Genomic DNA, 19,283 nt, shown 5'->3' with positions numbered 1-19,283 from the left:
TTTGCTACTTCAAATATTCTAGCGCCCACAGCTTTACACATTACAATTACAACACACACACACACACACACACACACACACACACACACACACACACACACACACACACACACACACACACACACACACACACACACACACACACACACACACACACACACACACACACACACACACACACACACACACACACACACACACACACACACACACACACACACACACACACACACACACACACACACACACACACACACACACACACACACACACACACACACACACACACACACACACACACACACACACACACACACACACACACACACACACACACACACACACACACACACACACACACACACACACACACACACACACACACACACACACACACACACACACACACACACACACACACACACACACACACACACACACACACACACACACACACACACACACACACACACACACACACACACACACACACACACACACACACACACACACACACACACACACACACACACACACACACACACACACACACACACACACACACACACACACACACACACACACACACACACACACACACACACACACACACACACACACACACACACACACACACACACACACACACACACACACACACGCAATGGCTCTAACTGACTGATTTAATTAACTATTTTAGTATTTGATACATTCAAATGTGGTGCCAAGCCATTCGCTAATGAGACCATTTTCGCCTTTAATTTTTCATTCTTTGCCTCTAATTAATTACGTAATTAACTCATTGGCCTAATAATTTTTTCGCCCAACAATACATCATCTATCGATTGACACCACTCATTAACCTCTACGACTTCTCAATTACAACTGCTGCGGACACAATTTTGCGTGTTTTGCTTCTATAATTAATTACCCAATTGCCTCATTGGCCTATTATTTCGGACACAGCATTACGCCACCCTCTATCAATGGACACCACTGATTAACCTTTACCACTTCTCAATTACTCACAACTGCTGCGGACAACTTTTACATTTTTGTCTGTAATCAATTACCTAATTACCTTATTGACCTAATTAGTTTTTCTGCAGCAACATTACATCAGCCTCTATTGATTGACATCACACATTAACCTCTACCACTTCTCAATTACCCGCAACTGCAGCGGACATGATTTTGCGGACGCAGTCTGCGGACACGGTCTGCGGACAGAAATCTGTGAAGAAGTGAAGTGACGCTTTCGCGTTAATCAACTGTTAAGAAAGTACACATCCGCTGCTTTCTCTTGGTGCTATTCAAGCTCCTCATTGACGTGTCATGCAGAATATTTGCAGCGATCCTGTGCAGCAATTTATTGATTCGGCATATTCTTCACAGTGCGCACGAACCGCAAAGAATGACACCATACTCTTCCATACCCTTCAACACAAGCTGACGCAACCTCAATGATGTGTTGAATTCCATCTGCTATAGGTACGTTAATATTACTTGCCGATGTTTGATGTCATGTTGAACGTGAGCTGCCCAAGACATGTTGCTGTTAAAATGAATGCCCAAATATTTTAGTGAAATAAATTCCCATAATATTTTAGTTTCACAGAAAGGTAGCGGAGCACATTAACATGCGCAGCACAAAGAACTGTCCTGAATGTCTGATTTAGTTATTCTGCACATGGGTCAGTTATTCTGCAATATGAAAAATAGAATGTCCAGAATTGCTTTTGAATTTTTCTTAAACGGCGACATTTAAAGGAAGTTAAAAATTAAAAGAAAAAGAAAAAAATCATGGTACCAAAATTTGTGCTTGCACTGCGGGACAATTTCACTCTATCACGAGCCTCGCCTAAACAGGTGCCGTTAGCAATGCTTCGTAATTTGCGTCGAAAAAGCACTTGACATACACACGCCAATGCATTTATGGAGATTTCTAGGATAACGCTTTCATCTCTGTGCATGTGCGGGGGGTGTACTGCTTGTGGTTGGGGTTTGTTGGGACATGTTCTGGAGAGGTTAACCTCTTGTGTCATCCTCTTAATCTTCTTTAAATCCAAACAGCGCACATATTTCTCAAGAGCATACTGCACTGCAGCTATGTAGTTAAATACAACTCAAGAACGGAGCGGCAAATACCCATCAAAGGATGCCATCCATCCAATGGCGTCGACCGGTTCGATGCTCTGCCCAAAAGGCCCGGCAGGAAAGAGGTGACGGGCCTTTGCTCCATTCCGTGGAGAATGAGTCCTACCGTTCAACGTTATCTGGCTCTAATAACGTTGCCACCGACCAACTCCCCTATTAAAACCGCAGCCCCCTTACTCCGAATGCGCGTCTCGTTTCATGTTCTGCGTAGCTTCCGCTGTAGCGCTACAGAATAAGCTGGCCTCGAGATTAACAGCAACAATCGCGGTCGATGCCATTGGATGGAGGGCCTTCTTTGATGGGTATTTGCCGCTCCGTTCTTGACTTGTGTCCGGCTATCGTGAGAACAAGTCAAATTGCCATCAGACAGACAGACAGACAGACAGACAGACAGACAGACAGACAGACAGACAGACAGACAGACAGACAGACAGACAGACAGACAGACAGACAGACAGACAGACAGACAGACAGACAGACAGACAGACAGACAGACAGACACAGACAGACAGACAGACAGACAGACAGACAGACAGACAGACAGACAGACAGACAGACAGACAGACAGACAGACAGACAGACAGACAGACAGACAGACAGACAGACAGACAGACAGACAGACAGACAGACAGACAGACAGACAGACAGACAGACAGACAGACAGACAGACAGACAGACAGACAGACAGACAGACAGACAGACAGACAGACAGACAGACAGACAGACAGACAGACAGACAGACAGACAGACAGACAGACAGACAGACAGACAGACAGACAGACAGACAGACAGACAGACAGACAGACAGACAGACAGACAGACAGACAGACAGACAGACAGACAGACAGACAGACAGACAGACAGACAGACAGACAGACAGACAGACAGACAGACAGACAGACAGACAGACAGACAGACAGACAGACAGACAGACAGACAGACAGACAGACAGACAGACAGACAGACAGACAGACAGACAGACAGACAGACAGACAGACAGACAGACAGACAGACAGACAGACAGACAGACAGACAGGCAGACAGGCAGACAGGCAGACAGACAGACAGACAGACAGACAGACAGACAGACAGACAGACAGACAGACAGACAGACAGACAGACAGACAGACAGACAGACAGACAGACAGACAGACAGACAGACAGACAGACAGACAGACAGACAGACAGACAGACAGACAGACAGACAGACAGACAGACAGACAGACAGACAGACAGACAGACAGACAGACAGACAGACAGACAGACAGACAGACAGACAGACAGACAGACAGACAGACAGACAGACAGACAGACAGACAGACAGACAGACAGACAGACAGACAGACAGACAGACAGACAGACAGACAGACAGACAGACAGACAGACAGACAGACAGACAGACAGACAGACAGACAGACAGACAGACAGACAGACAGACAGACAGACAGACAGACAGACAGACAGACAGACAGACAGACAGACAGACAGACAGACAGACAGACAGACAGACAGACAGACAGACAGACAGACAGACAGACAGACAGACAGACAGACAGACAGACAGACAGACAGACAGACAGACAGACAGACAGACAGACAGACAGACAGACAGACAGACAGACAGACAGACAGACAGACAGACAGACAGACAGACAGACAGACAGACAGACAGACAGACAGACAGACAGACAGACAGACAGACAGACAGACAGACAGACAGACAGACAGACAGACAGACAGACAGACAGACAGACAGACAGACAGACAGACAGACAGACAGACAGACAGACAGACAGACAGACAGACAGACAGACAGACAGACAGACAGACAGACAGACAGACAGACAGACAGACAGACAGACAGATTAGATAGATTAGATAGGTTGACAGATAGATACTTTTTATGGGGAACCATGAAGGGTACGGAGGGAATGAAGGATAGGTGGGTCCTCATACAGAGGCTCCGGTATTTTTGGTGGCTTCCTTGAACGTGCTCGTCAGCTGAAGACTGAAAGCAGGGGTCAGACCTCACCTGACCTCACATTTCTATGTGCAATGGGTTAGCATAAGATACTGATTGTCACACCCAGGGCGCCGTCCTTGTAGTTGGTCAGGTGCCCTGAAAATGTGATTGAATTTTAGATTTCTCCATTGTGGATGTGGACCTGTTCAGGCTTTTTAATCATTTATGTGTTTGCCTCAGTTTCGGTGCGGAAGATGATTACGGTTCGACTAAATTGCTTTGGCAAGAGATAGTATTTTAGAAATAGTAGCAGAAATGAGAAAAATTGGAATGCTGATAGCATTAACCCGTCAGGCATCCTTGCTGTCAGTTTTCTCTTATGTCCTCACTAGATCGTGACAGCTCTTTTTACCAACACCAAAAAACTGAAAGGCGAGATAAAATGAGGTGGAAAACAAGCGCATAAGGCTTTTAAGTCATCATCATCATCATAATTTATTTCCAACATGTCGTTGGGGGTCCCCAGACGAAAAAGCTGTTGAGAAACAGCTTGAGGGTGCCTGGGGCATGTACAAGGCAGCAGCATAAAAAGCATGCCTGTGCATTAGCATCTAAGAGAAAGATTACCATTTTTTAGCGTACATGTCAAGATTACAAGCAGAACATAGACAGATCGTAAATATTGCTAAAAAGGAAAACTAACAAAGAAAAGTCAGCACCAAGAAAATTTCACTATGAACAAATCAGCATCAAAAAAGCAGCCATCAGCAGTTAGATAACAAAGAATTCGCGTATTTGTCTCCTAGTAGCAGTCGTCAAATCGACACCTTGGTTTAAAAATTTATTTAGTAAAAAAGGTAATCTCTGTTTTAGGGACTGCAACATATAGTCAGTGCGCCTGTGAGGAATAAGCCACTTATCATAGCTGCGGGTACGGTGGTCACCACTATACACTGTTAAGTTGGATAAGGATTCAAGAAATGTTTTAGGCATATTGCTGGCAAAAAAAAAAAAAACACGAGTAAATAAGACGGAAATCATACATTGTTTTAACACTTATTATCCGGTATCGTGAAAATGGTTCTTTAGATGGGTGTATGTGAGGTACACCGGCAATGTAACGTAACGCTTTGTTTTGTAAATGCAATACATTGCCAATGTTCCTCTGCATGGTGGTGCCCACACCATTGTGCAATAGTTAATGTCCTAGGAAAACAGAGCGTGGTAAACTTGCAGTTTGGCTTTTTCAGGGAGAAAATGGCGACACCGCGAAAGCGCTCCAGGGGCAGATGAAAGTGATTTGAAAATGGATTCAATATGTGATGCCTCCACGTCATATGAGCAGAAAATGTTACGCCAAGAATTTTGTTTGTCAACTATATCAATGGATGAGTCACCGAGCGATATATATTGTGGTACACGCACCTGTTTGTTTCTGGCTGTGAACATTATTGCTTTGGACTTATTTGTATTTATTTTCAATCCATTTCTTCATCAATTCAACTCAACTCATCAATTCAGTTTCCAGATTTTGGAATTGCTCTAGGGGTTCCGCAATACAATATTCTTCCTAGAAAAAGTATTGAAACCAACAAGCGGCATGCAGTGTTACGAAAAGGCAAGCGAAGGTCTTCAGCGTGTATGTATTTTCTACAAAAGCTTTTGTTGGGCGAGTTTGCGCTGTAGTTATGGATGTACTTTGTTTTTGTAATGGCTGGTCTATTAGAAAGACACTATTAAAGTGCGCAATCTTTGGGTGTCTTAGCTTATTTCCTAAAAGCATGACTACCTTCTGATGTTACTTTGGTAGTTGCATTTTTAAAAATATTATTGTTAGTGAGGTGTGTTGGCTGTCGTGCACTGGCTGTATCGGTACAAGCTGGTCGAGGGCGGTACACATGTGCCATTTGTACATTTTTAGAATTCGCCGCCTACTCTGCTGGTTCCAATGCAGAGTCGGAAAAATTGTGCAATATCGTGGATAAGGACTTGAAAACAGGCGAGAAATGAAGAGAATACTAACGATGGATAGCAATGTTTGCTGTAGTAACGTTTTCCGCGTCATATCTTAGTCGTTGGCCTTTGTAATTTTCACCCGTCAGTGGTTAGAACAAAAAAAAAAAAAATGCTCAATAAAGAAAGCAAAATCCAAAAAAGCGATGAAAACTAGAGCTGGATTCTCATTTTCTTGTGGAACTTGTGATAAATTAGTCTTTCGAGTGATTCATGACGTCAGTAAATTGAACTTGTACGAGTGGAAATAAGTATTTAGATAAAAACACTGATTAAAGAGTTCGTTCTCCAAAAGTAAAAAGTGGACAGTGCGCAGAACGATCATTAAAATTAGATATGGTAGGCACGTGGTTGGGGAATTACCTTTGCGGCCGATTCTCAAGACGGAGATGACAAACGAGTCCGCTGGTCTCATAGTCTTTGGTTCATTTATAAATCAACAGCTTTACATAAAATGTATGTCGATGAGCGTAGCATCTCCACAAAAGCTCTAAATGGTTCCGGTTAATAAAGAAAGGCTTCAACAAAAAAAAAAGAAAAAAGGACAAGGTGACTTTGTGGACATCAGTGATGATGAGTTGCGTTGTAAATCACCGCTAGCCCATTACTTATTAGCCTTGAGGGGCCCTGGCCTGGTGAAGTATCATTCAACTCGGACTCTGAAACAAGAAAAAACAAAAACAAAAAACAAAAACATTTCAAAGCATTAAAACCCGATAGAAGCATCCCTCAAGTGAAATATAAATAAATATAAGAGGTGTACAACTGGACGCTATCATGGGAATTACGCATACTAAAACCCGGTAGCGGTAAAAAAAAATGCAGGACACTTTCTAATTTTCATTGTAGATAGCCCTTGCACAGCAGAAATTGGTGGTGTTTAAAATTTTAGTTCAAATTGTAATGAAATTTCTGTGTGAGCTACACATCGTTTATGCCAATTAAAAAACCAAAAACGAAATTTCAAAAATAAAGAAAAAATTTGGGAGCATACAGATCAGGAGCTTGATACTATTAGGTTTTAAAAACAGGCGACTAGAAAACAGAAACACACACCTTGAATAAAGACATCCCTCGCGTAAAAATTGAGTGAATGAAGAACATGAAGTACTAGATGTAGTAAAAAGTTCCCAGGCCACAGGTTCTGCTTCTGGTCGGCACATTGTCGGCACATGGTCGGCAATACCTCAACAGGTATTTTGAGATTTGGGGACGTTGTAGCTGCTTTGCTGTACTGCTCAGAAGCAGACCCTGTGACTTGGTAACTTTTGACTACCTCTGTACCTGGCACAGAAAATCTCGGATGTCTTCTGCGCAACATTTCTTTTTACGAGAAGTATGAATAACGTTAATAAGATATGAGATTGTGGGTGATTCGACATCCTCAGCTCTTATTCTTCACGAATGATTTGGTTAAGCGGAACTTAGAGCATTCGACTGTCGAGGACGTGGGTTCGAACCCGCGGTTGTGGCGTTTTGATAAAGAAAGAAATGAAGGCGTCCAGGTACTAAGCGATGTCAGTGTACTATAAATAACTCCAGGAGGTCAAAACTCACGGAGTTCTCTACTGCACCGCCCTCGACAGCCGATGTAGCTTTGGGTTGTTACTCCACAAACCTAACCATGGCATTCGCGTTGCATACGAAACTATGTCACAGCGGCTTTATATTAATCAGATGGTTTCACTCACCAAGAAAATAATAAGTACTTGCTCCAGCTACCAAGAACAGCCAGATTAGTGTCACGGCAACGATGCAGACTATCTTCCCGGCCGTCTTGCCTCTTTTTATCCTGAAAAATTGGCGCCGGGGTTTTACTGTCCCTGCTCATAGTACCGTTTATGTATCAGTACAGGTGCAACGGGAAAAAGATCACCACAAGCGACTTGTGACCGCTGTAGAAAAATTGCAATACGCGGCGCTGTTGTCGTATGCGTCGACAGCGAGAGTGTCAAGCACGTTCAATTTTCTTAAGTAGGGATGGCCGGCAGAAAGCAGTCCATTCCGGCGGGCGGCTCACCCGAAAGCCCGAAAGGTTGCATGTTAAATTAAAGCTCGTGCCTTCCTTAGCGACAGAATCAAGTTCCGGCGTGGCTAAGTGGATGGTGCTTTTTTTTTCGCGTGTTTGTGCTGGCGTTGATAGAAGCGGTATCTTTAACGCAGAGTTTCTTTTTAAATTGCTGGGAGATGCGCTGTCAAAAGGAACGTGTGGCAGTGTCTACGTCACAGGACAGAAAAGTCCAGCAAACTGCCTGTTTGGAGGGAAGACGGTGATAAAAAAAATACCGATGCTTGCAACACCAGCCTTCCTCCCCCCTTCCCCCCCCCCTCGACCCCCTCTCCCCCTGAAAGAAAAAAAAAGACTCACGTGCGCAGCAACGTCGGCACATGACTACCAATACGCACAAGCTATCATTTAAGATGCAAGTTTCGGTCGGGCTGCTTTCTACCGGCCACCCCTGCTTTGGAAAATGGAATGTGCCAGCTATCACCATCGGTGAAGGCTGCGTGAGTAACGCAACGTATCAAAATTTTTCTGCTCTAGTCACAAATCACTTGCGCTAATCCTTTTCAGTTGCAGCTGTACCTCACATAATCCTCTCAGGGTATTACACGAATTGCACTTTCAAGGAAATAATTATATGTAGCATTGTTTAGCACGCTGAAAACAATGAGCGCTAGATGAATGCATGTTCCTCGGACAGAGAAATGAACGACCGTATAATTCAAAGCATGACATTTCTTACACGGTTTATTCCCTACACTGATGACTCACTTACATGTGCATTTCATTTCTGAACTCCCAGTTCTCTCTTTACTTTCTGGTAGCACAGAACATTTGCAAGTGCTATAAAGGGGAAAGCAAAAACAACAGCAATATCTCCTTCAATGGCTCGCAACTCGAGGAAGTTTCACTGCTTCTAATGAAGCAGGCGCCATAAAATGTGCGTCCCGAGGGCCTAATGAACGTTCGCCAGATCAAGCTTCAACGTGGGCTGTATATTCTCGGCTTTAAACGTTGCTTTGTATCTCTGACACGTCTGGCGCAGACAATTAAGCAGCGCTCGTCCCCAGAGTAAGCCCCCCATGAAACCTTGAAGTTTCCTGCGCGGAGCTCGCACAAACAGAAATGCGCTGGTTGGGGCGTTTGGTATATGGAACTGCGCTCGTCTTGTTTAATTTAGTGCATCGCTTCGTTAGCCCATGTGCTGGCTGCAAAAGGGTAATTTTACAATGAGCAACACACATTCGTAAGCAGAAAGTGGATATGACCGAGATTTTGAACTAACGCGTCAGACGTTTGCTTTTGCACATAGTAGTTTACTCTATGGCCTAAGCTTTACTTATGCAATAGGGGAATCTCTTCATGTGTGAGCGCCCCTTGTTTCTCGTTGTTGACCATTCTCAATCGGGGTGTAGAAGATTTCTAGTGGTATGACATTGCCTCTACGTCGAACTCCGGGGCACACCACCGTCACAACGTTCGAACGAACCTTCTGCCTTAAGAACTCGCTGTTTCGTTCGCCTCTACTAACTACCGAGCTATCTGTCTTCTTCTTGTCCTTCTCCTCCTCCTCTTCTTCCTCCTCCTTCTGCTCCTCCTCCTCCTTCGGACAGGCACGGACAGACACGGTATAATGGCGAGACTGTGGCCAATGTAGCTCTTGCCACAAAAATAGTTCTTGAAATAAGTAAGTCAATAACGTAAACCAAGCGGGCATTAGTAGTTTACAGGAAAACATATACTAATACTAATAATGTATGCGCGCAGCTAACACCTCAGACTACCTTGTACGGGCTTTTACATATAACAGGCGCACACACACTATAATATACAGTATACGTAGCACTTGTTGCGCTGCTGCCCTGCCCCGTCTTACTCCGATGGATCCCTGGACATTCGGGGATTGATGGCAATGAAGCGAGGCGTTGTCCCATTGGAAGTACGGCCCAGCGTCTCTTCCACTCAAAATCGCGCACCTCAGTAGGTTGTGAGCTGCTAGCCCACTGCCTCCATTTCTGCACCACGGTGCGTTGTCCATCATCCACGCTAAGTAGGATGGAACCACCAGTTCACTGATGCGTGCTGGTGCGGTTTCAAATATGTTTATATCTGGGAACTCAGCGTCAATCCTGTGCACGCGTCAATTAGTGGCGCGTGCACAATTTAGTGGCTGTAACGATGACAACGACACATTATGCAGCCATATTTTCATTCGAAATTGTCAAATTATTCGGAATAGCATGCCAAAAGCACCCAGCAATAGCACATTCATGGCCCAAAGCAGTTCTCTATTGGGTGACGTTTCGGAAGGTCACCACATTTTTTGTCCACGTCGTACTAAAGAAAAAAGAAAAAACGAAACATTAACATTGTTCCTGAAAAGGCCGTGGTTACGCGTACAACTCTAGCTGCCCCAAGGTGCAGAGGCGTTCCCTTCCTCACCAAGAGAGCGGCACCTCTTCACTCCGGCTGTCCTGGGGCGGCGGAGAGTCTTGCATGGAGTCCAGCTCCACTTGCACCATGTCGGCGGGCGCATCTCCTGAGGCTCCGAATACACGCCGTGGCCGCATGAGCAGCACCTCGCCTGCGCCGGGGCCGAACGGAGATCCAGCGGGTGTGCTGTTGTAGTACATTCGCGCCGCCATGAACAGAGACCCAGTGTCTCGAGAACAAAGATCCAGCAGCATGAATAACAAAGAGCCCAACTCCGCGATCGATCAATCAATCAATCAATCAATCAATCAATCAATCAATCAATCAATCAATCAATCAATCAATCAATCAATCAATCAATCAATCAATCAATCAATCAATCAATCAATCAATCAATCAATCAGTCAATCAATCAATCAATCAATCAATCAATCAATCAATCAATCAATCAATCAATCAATCACATAATTAATCAATCTGCTGTAGCATTTACGTGGAGAGGCCAAACACTAACCTGGTTCGAATCCGGCCGCTACTTCAGCGCTTCGATACAGACGAAGCGCAAAAAGCGCTCGTGTGCTGTCAGTATAAACGCACGTTAAGTATCCCCGTGTGATCTGGATTGCAACGCGGCAGGAGAAAATGCAGACCACCTGTGGATAATTAACCTGCATTTAGACCTTTGTTTTCCATGCCCTTCGCATCCAACGTGGCGGGCTTCGCTAGTCTCGGACCAGCTGACGGATCAATTAGCATTGGGACCAATTAGCCTTGACCTTGGATCAGAACATCCTCGACACACAATATTGCGTTCCAATAAAGTTTTCGTCCTCCTGCTCTCCAGGTGGCTGATATCATTCCAGAGCCCTCCACAGCGGCACTTCTTTCTCTCTGTCTGTCTCCCTTCAGTTTCTGTTTTCCTTCCTTATCTGAGGGTACGCCTGAGGATTCCGCGAATGAGGGAGACAGCCTTTAATTTCTCCAAAAACCAATTTTATAATACCCCCCCCCCCCCTTTCTTTTGCAGCTTTCGGATCACTGTTAGTCAGTGCTTCTCTGCTGTTCGACATCCAGCTCAATCATATTTCGAGTGCTATATTTATTAAGGGCATAAACTCACTCACAGCTGCAAGGTCGGTCTGTTAAGCGTAGGTTAAAATGTGTAGCGTAATTTGCGAGCAGAAAACGTCAAGCGCCAGGAATGGGCTTAACTGGATACTGCGTTTTAAGCAAATGGCCTACAGATTAGAAAGCTGAAGAATGAAAGCTTATCACAGTACAGAAAAAAAGTCTGCTTTAGACAATATATATGCCCAGTGCTTCAAAGGAAAAAGGAATGGTGCCTAGCGAGCGGGAAATAGCGAGGAAGAAATAGAGCGTACACTGCTTATATGTAGAATTGACAGAATAGGTCTAAACGAGTTCCTAAGAATGCTATGAAGAAGAGAGAGCGAAATCGACATTTTTATCCGACGGGATTTGGTGGGTTCCATGTAGCGTAGCGGGTGCCATGTAGAGAACAACGGTCCGCTGTGTATATGAAGCCTCCACCAGCTGCCATCTGGCACAGCCAACTGCCATGCATGGCAACTGGAAAATGAAAAGGAACAATTCTCATTTTTTTTTCTTGTAAGGGAGATGTGAGAGGGACGAAAAGTTAGGTTATAACAAAATACAGGTATATATTGAAATACAGATATAACTAACTTTTTCGATATAACGAACTATTTTATGCGCTTCTCATTACTACATAAGCGGAGTCCAAAAACATATGCATTCGCAATGCCTCAGCATCAGTGAAAATGATAGCCCTAAATGTATTTTTGTTTGATGGAGGCCGCACATTATAGGTCTGGTGAAGTTCTGAGTGTGGTTTCCCGACCTCGCTGAGAAATGGTTTACAGTGCAACATGCTGTGTGTGCTCACCAATGATGATGTCGCCGCTGCCCGTCCGCTGGAGGCGTCCTGAACCGTTGCTTTGCTCATCCTCTTTGAGTGAGGCCACCGACGACGACCGATCTGAGCTGTCCTGCGTAGGAGACATCTCCGAGCGGAGCTTGGAGCAGCTGCGGTGCAGCGGTGAGTGTAGCTCGGTTGAGACGGTGCTGAGCTTGGGCACCAGTCGAACCATAGCGTACGGCGCGCTGCTGGCCGACGGGTTTCCGCCTGGGCTTGTCCTAGCGTCTGAATACACATGGGTGTAGAATAGTGTGTTTCTTAATTAATTTTTGTCGCATTCTTTCGCACTTCGGTCGTGTTAATAACTACAAAAATGCAGAATAATAACATAGAAACGCAATGATTACTGTTAAATGCTTCATTTCAGAGTAGGTAAATAAATCAACAAGTACCCTATATTTTGGTTTGGTTTATGGGGTTCAATGTCCCATCGCGACTCTGTCTATGAGGGTAGTTAAGGATTCCGGAAATAATGACCATCTGCAGTTCTTTGATATGAACTCACATTGCGCATTACATCGACGTCTTGAGATTTAATATTATATTGAACAGGGAAAATCGAATACATTCACTCATGAACTGACCTGGGTGTCATGTTCGCACTTATAGGTTGAGACTCTTCTTCAGAAGGAGGGATATGCGTGAGGACAACCTTCCATTACGCAACACTAACTTCAGTGGCTTAAAGAAGCCCGAAAATTAAATTGTGTGTTATCTCCGACAACTCTGCACGAACGCCTGGCCTTTCCGACGGGATTTATACCCCTTGACGAGCATCGTCAACAGCTCACTGTAGAGGACGATATGCTACTCTACGAAGCTCATGTGATTGTCTCGCTCATTTGCAGAGAAGAAATTTTGCGTCTTTTGCACGAAAGTCACTTCGCCATCACCAAAACGCGAGCCCCCGCTAATGACTCCGTTTGGTGGCTTACAGCGACCGCGCAACCACCATAAAGCACTGTCAAGAATGGGGCAAGATGTCCAGTAACTAAAGATGTCCCTTCAAAGTACAGTTTTCATCAAAACCATGGCAGAGAGTTGCAAAGGATCTGTTCTTTTTCATCAGCCACTTGTGGTTAATCGTAACAGATTGTTACTATAGATACCCGGAACTGGCTTGTCAAGATAAATGATCATCGATTACGATGATCAGTCACTGCAAATCAATTTTCGGCCGACACAGTATTCCAGAGGTGGTGGTCTCCGACAATGGTCCGTAGTTCTCGTCATCTGACTGCACAAAGTTTGCTCAGGAGAACAGGCTTAAACACCTAACATCAAGCCCGCACTACTCTCAGAGCAACGGACTCACCGAGGCTGCTGTGAAAATCGTCAAAACTTCAACGAAGAAGACCCATGATCCATACTTGACCCTCTTATTCTACAGGTGAACTCCACTGAAAAATGGCTACAGCCCCTGTGAACTATTGATGGGATGGGGGCAAAGGTTCCTATAACTCCCGAAAGTCTTGTTGCCCGCTTGCCAGATGCCACTAAACTTCGGAATATTGAAACACAATACTGTGAGCAGCAGCGTAGAAATTACGAGATACGATATGTCGGGCGGCAACTTCCGGCCCTTCTGGAAGGTGATAAAGTCTGGGTTCCAGACTTAAATGAAAAATGGAACCCGGTGGCGCCCACAAAAGACCTCAGATCATATATGATTGACACCGGGAACATTATTCCTTTTCTCAAGCCTGCTGAAGAGAAGATAGACAACCAAGACGTTGTATACGAGACATATCTGTATGGCGGAAAACACACAGACAAGGCACTAACGCTTTCTGGGATTTCAGCTTCTACGGGAGATTTACAAACAACCAGCGCTGACGCCTCCCACCAACACACGAGGTGTGGACGTTGCGGCATTCCTCCCGAGACATTGATTTTCTGTCAGAGGAGTGTAGGCAGTAGTCACATGCAGTGGGTGGTTAGCTGGTTAGCTTTGCTGCCCTGCTGCGTGCTCGCGTGACGCTCACTGCGGGTGTCATGGGGCATCGTGTTTGTGCCAGTGTTCATCTGGCTGGGAATAAGCCTGTTCTGTTGACATCGCGACACGCAATGCTTTAAAACCTGCTAAATCTGACACCATGGCTATGCCCGGCAAAGGATATAGCCGTCTCTAGGCAATGACCGCAACCTTAAAACTTTGTGTCAAATTGGGCACCGATTGGAATGAGTGAACGGTCACATGAATGGCAGATGACGATGGTCTATCGCTGTGAGTCCGCTTGGAAGGGTTCCTTATAATAGCTTTTTGTATAAAATGGCTATAATAGTAGTAACATGTACTTCTGATGCTGCTGCAGGAAACAAAATGGGAGTGCAAATCTCGATGGAGTACGGCTTAGCAGCTTTGTCAGTAAAACCAACAGGTATCGACTTAGTGTGGTTAACGGTATATAAGGACAAGAACTAAGAAAACAGGAACATACAGTTGGACGTCAAGCGCTGTTTCTTTTAAATGTACGCAGAAAAGACACGTGAAGCCGTTCAGGCAAAACTTGTGCGGCTACCCTCGAGAGAATTAAAAAGCTTAAAGTTCCTTATTTATATCTTATTAGCGGCAATTGCGTACAAATTGCATCACAAAAGGCCCGAAAATAGCCTGACGTGCTTATGCCAAACTGACAGCACTCACAGCAAACGCAGTTTCTATCTTGCCATTTCACTTAACCATTCTGAATTTTAATTTTAATTCTGCCGAAATGCTTTTCGTTGTGCGCATGTCATGGTCATACAACGGCCTCACCTGGAGGCTCCTCAACCAGACCATCTTCCTCGGCCATATCCAGGAGCCTCACGGTGACTGGTTTGCGGACGCTCGCTGAGACAGGAGCCTCTCCCGCGCACTCCCAGGGACGCCCACGCCGGCGTCCGATGCTTGGGCTGCGCTGTTGCGGGACGCTGCTGCGTCGCTCTCACAGGCGAGCTTGTTCGCCTTCTTCGGTTTCTTCGACCCCTCGTGGAGCGGAGCTGCTCACCTGGAGGCCCGTTCATGGGTACTTAATAGTAGTCAGCACCCGCGCACACTGTAAACTGGTTCGTCGCGGGTCTTTTCCTAAAGGATCGCAAACGCCGGAGTTGAAATCGTTGCTTTCAAATGGTGTTTAATAGTAAAAAATTCAGGACTTGTGCGTTCCAAATCAACACTCAATGGGTAATGGATGAAGAAGAGGTGCGTTTTACTGAAAACTGTGGACTTATCTGTCCTGAATTGCTTCCCAAAAATTAAGGCTATATCTATGTGAGTTACAGAATGGTTCTCGTTTTTCGTTACTCAGCTGTGCTTCAGCCACGCGACAGTTCCCTCCACACTTGACGAATTCACTACAGCGTCTGCAAGGTTTCCTTGCAAGGTGCACATACCTCGCTTCTCCTCTACCTTTTCTTGCCCATTATAAATTCATATGCATGTTGTCTGATTAGTAACGTATACCCTTAATTATTCTTTTTTTTTTTTTGCTAAATTCACGCGCTAAATTACCTGCCTTTAATGCTTCTTTGTCTAAAGGCAATTCTCTCGTGGGTACTCGCTTTTGTCCAAGGGCACAGCAACAACAATTACGCTGCCAATAATCCCGGTAAGCGGGCACCAAACGAGTGGCCTCCAGAAACATTCGGGTTAAGCATCGCATTTAAGCGCATGACGCGACAACGTTAATGGCTCACGTTTGCGGTCCCCATGATCCTCATTCAGGTGCTGGCACTTTGTCCCTCACTTAATCCCTAATTCCTTAATCAAGATACCTTCGCGAGCTATAAGATTATGCTGAACATCGCCCGATATGGACATGTACGAACCTGCCTGCGCGGCCTAGGAGTCATGTGTCTGGTTTTGGATGAAATTGTTTCGAAACTACCCTAACGAGCAGCTCCTGCCAACTGGCCCATGTGATATGTCCTTGTGTCATCATACAAGCAGGCGGTGACCATACACCAATATATGTGTAGCTTCGCTGGTTTGACCATCTGCAACATGCCAAGAGACGCTGAATTGACTGGAATAGTTTCCCTAACGTTTTAGAAGAGAGCTGTGAATCATGTTGCATTTCACAAGTGTCTTTAGGTGTGTGCATGGTCTCCTCAATAACTCGGACCACAAATGAAACTTCATTGTACTATGACATCATCACCATTCATTCGCACCCCTACTCTCTTTTACTTCCTCTTCCCCACTTCCCCAGTGTGTTGCAGCAGGCCAGGGTCTCTTTACCGCCGGCCGACCTCTGCACCTTTCTTGTCATTAAATTTCTCTCAGGCGACCAATCGACAGCCCGTAATACAACCTGCCAATTACCACCTGCAAACGGGTCGATGGTGATCGATGTTTCCCTCCCAACGCCGGATTTTCTGTAGAAAGAGGCCTTTAGCACTAGTACGTTAGAGGAACACTACACTACTAGATACTCCGGAGAGCCCCGCCGGGGTGGATCAGTGCATGGTTACGGCGCTCGACTACTGTTCCCAAGGATGCGGGATCGAATCCCGGCCTCGGCGGCCGCTTTTCAGTGGAGCCGAAAAGCACGGCGCCCGTGTGCTGTGCGATGTCAGTGCACGTTAAAGAACCCCAGGTGGTCGACATTTTCGGAGTCCTCCACTACGGCGTCTCTCATAGCCTGAGTCGCTTTGGAACGTTAAACCCCACAAAACAGATCCTCCGGAGAAAGCAGCTTAGATGTCGCAGACTAAACCAACCGCGAGCACTGACATAGTTTTGAGATAACGGCACGCGATCTGATGTGCGTTTACGTCTAAACTCGCAATTTTTGGGCATTTAGGAGTGGAGAGTATGCGTAGAGTGGCCCATGAATTTCCCTAAATTCCTGATGAAAGGTGGGCAATAGCGATAAGTGAGCGGTTAAAATGAGGCTGCTTTTGTGTGGATAAGCAATTAAGTGACGACAGATCCTACCTTAAAGGTGTGCGCTAGACACACTAAAATATCATAATAAGGGATAAAATAAGTGAGACAAACTAACACAGGACCGTTTTATTAGATAATTATAATTGCACTACAGAAAATACGGCTGGGGTGCATGTTTCTTTCTCCTTTCATGTTTTTCACGCGCTAACGACGTAATTTTCTCTGCGCACTACTTCGATGTATACGGCGAAATGCGGAGCTGGGAAAAATAACGCGGAACAACGGGTTATCTGCTCAGTCGTCCGATAAAGAGCTCCGCAGTTTTTGGATGATATCTGCGTAGCTTGTAACCTTTGCAGGCTAGGCCACACTACCCAGGTGCGTAGAGACACGCGTGTTTATTCCAGAGAGGCTAATCAGGAGTCCCATCGCAAGTCTGCTATCTCCGGTTCGGTCCGTGGCCGCTGGGACATTGAACTTGAGCATGAGAAGTGGCCTGATGAGTTGCTTGAGCCTGAAAGTGCACTCCGGAGTGTACGGGATTGCTGGAAAATTTGAAATAGAATCAACAAGTTGCACATTTTCTTTACTGAGTAAATTATCTCGAATGCACTCTGGATATGTTTTTTTGTCCCTCTTTTATCCAAACCTTTTATATATCCAGTGGTTATTGCGTTCGGCTACAGAGACGGAGGACGTTGGATTTAATCCAAGCTACTGCGACCTCTTTTCTGTGTGGTTGAAAAGCGGGAACACCCGCTGGAGGCACGATGCCAGTGCACGTTCAAGTACCCCCAAGTGATAGAAATTTATTAGGATCCTTACGGCCCTTCACTGCCCGTGAGCAGGTTGGGAAATCACTTCACCATACCATACCATACCATACCATACCATACCATACCATACCATACCATACCATACCATACCATACCATACCATACCATACCATACCATACCATACCATACCATACCATACCATACCATACCATACCATACCATACCATACCATATCATACCATACCATACCATATCATACCATACCATACCATACATTTTGTTTTGTGCAGCTCGGCAGCCATCACCAATATTATAGAATGCACCAATCAAATCAAGATGCGGTTAGTGTATACATTTTGAGTTGATTCTTTGTTCGCATTTCATATGTGGGATAATCAACGACATTTTTTGAGAGTACGCTTCTACTTCTTGTAACTATGCAAACAAAAATAAACTTCTAGGACATCGTGGTTCCTAAGGGTTCTGAATATGGTCCATTCGCACTTTAATGAGCTTTAGATGCCATGAGTTAGCGTCGCTTAGCAGCAAAGTCATTAGATATGTTCAAACAAATCACTGTACTTAGATATTTCTGGAACTCTCAATTTAGGTTGCGAAATGTTAAACCAATTCCATTTAGGAAAATGTCTTGATATTTTGTCCCTACAGTGCGAACTCATTTTGGTATGTCTATGAGGTCATATTATGTCGCATATATATTCAATGACCTGCCTGATGACGTTTTCAATTTTAACACTCGCAGGCAGTTACGGGATGCTATTGCCGAGCTTGAGCAATACTAGTATATACTGTTTTCGTCTTAAAAAAACAAAAACAAAACACAACTGTGATCTGGTAACAGGTTGTTACTGCTGCCGGGCGGCGCCCTACAAGCCAAATTGGGGCTTTGGCGCGTCCGCATCCTGTGTTGTGTTATTGAAGTGAATGAAGTATTATTATTATCATATAGCTTAGCCCTATCAGGTTGTCATTTTTTACGAAGCTTTGACTTCGAAAAAAAATCTTTGCTGTGGACATAAACATTGAGGCGTTCACGACATGCAGTTAAACTAGGTTGACAAGCCTCAAAAGGCCGTTCGCA

General features: G+C 45.0%; 1 protein-coding gene across 1 annotated transcript; it reads right to left on the bottom strand.

Moving 5' to 3' along the window:
• Positions 1–6,696: 6,696 nt before the first annotated feature.
• On the bottom strand, positions 6,697–15,326 carry LOC146191493 (uncharacterized). Its single transcript, XM_084599961.1, has 5 exons — positions 15,290–15,326; positions 12,499–12,756; positions 10,581–10,722; positions 7,825–7,925; positions 6,697–6,792 (listed from the first exon to the last, which is right to left on the bottom strand). The coding sequence occupies exons 1-5, from the start codon at positions 15,324–15,326 to the stop codon at positions 6,698–6,700; spliced, it is 633 nt and encodes a 210-aa protein (XP_084456087.1). The 3' UTR covers position 6,697.
• Between the last annotated feature and the right edge of the window lie 3,957 nt (positions 15,327–19,283).

Source organism: Amblyomma maculatum, chromosome 4 (genome assembly GCF_055883805.1).
Source record: "Amblyomma maculatum isolate TAMU_Amacu chromosome 4, ASM5588380v1, whole genome shotgun sequence".
NCBI lineage: Eukaryota > Metazoa > Arthropoda > Arachnida > Ixodida > Ixodidae > Amblyomma > Amblyomma maculatum.
The sequence above is the reverse complement of the archived record's forward strand: the minus strand, read 5'-3'. Positions and strand labels throughout refer to the sequence as shown.

Bases quoted from the DNA above. Each gene is read 5' to 3' on its own strand.
- LOC146191493 (XM_084599961.1), bottom strand. From the start codon at position 15,326: ATGGCCGAGGAAGATGGTCTGGTTGAGGAGCCTCCAG. The intron at 10,723-12,498 runs GTGAGCACACAC...GCCCCGGCGCAG, and splicing joins CAGCGGCGACATCATCATTG to GCGAGGTGCTGCTCATGCGG. The intron at 6,793-7,824 runs GTGAGTGAAACC...TTCTTGTTTCAG, and splicing joins AAGTACTTATTATTTTCTTG to AGTCCGAGTTGAATGATACT.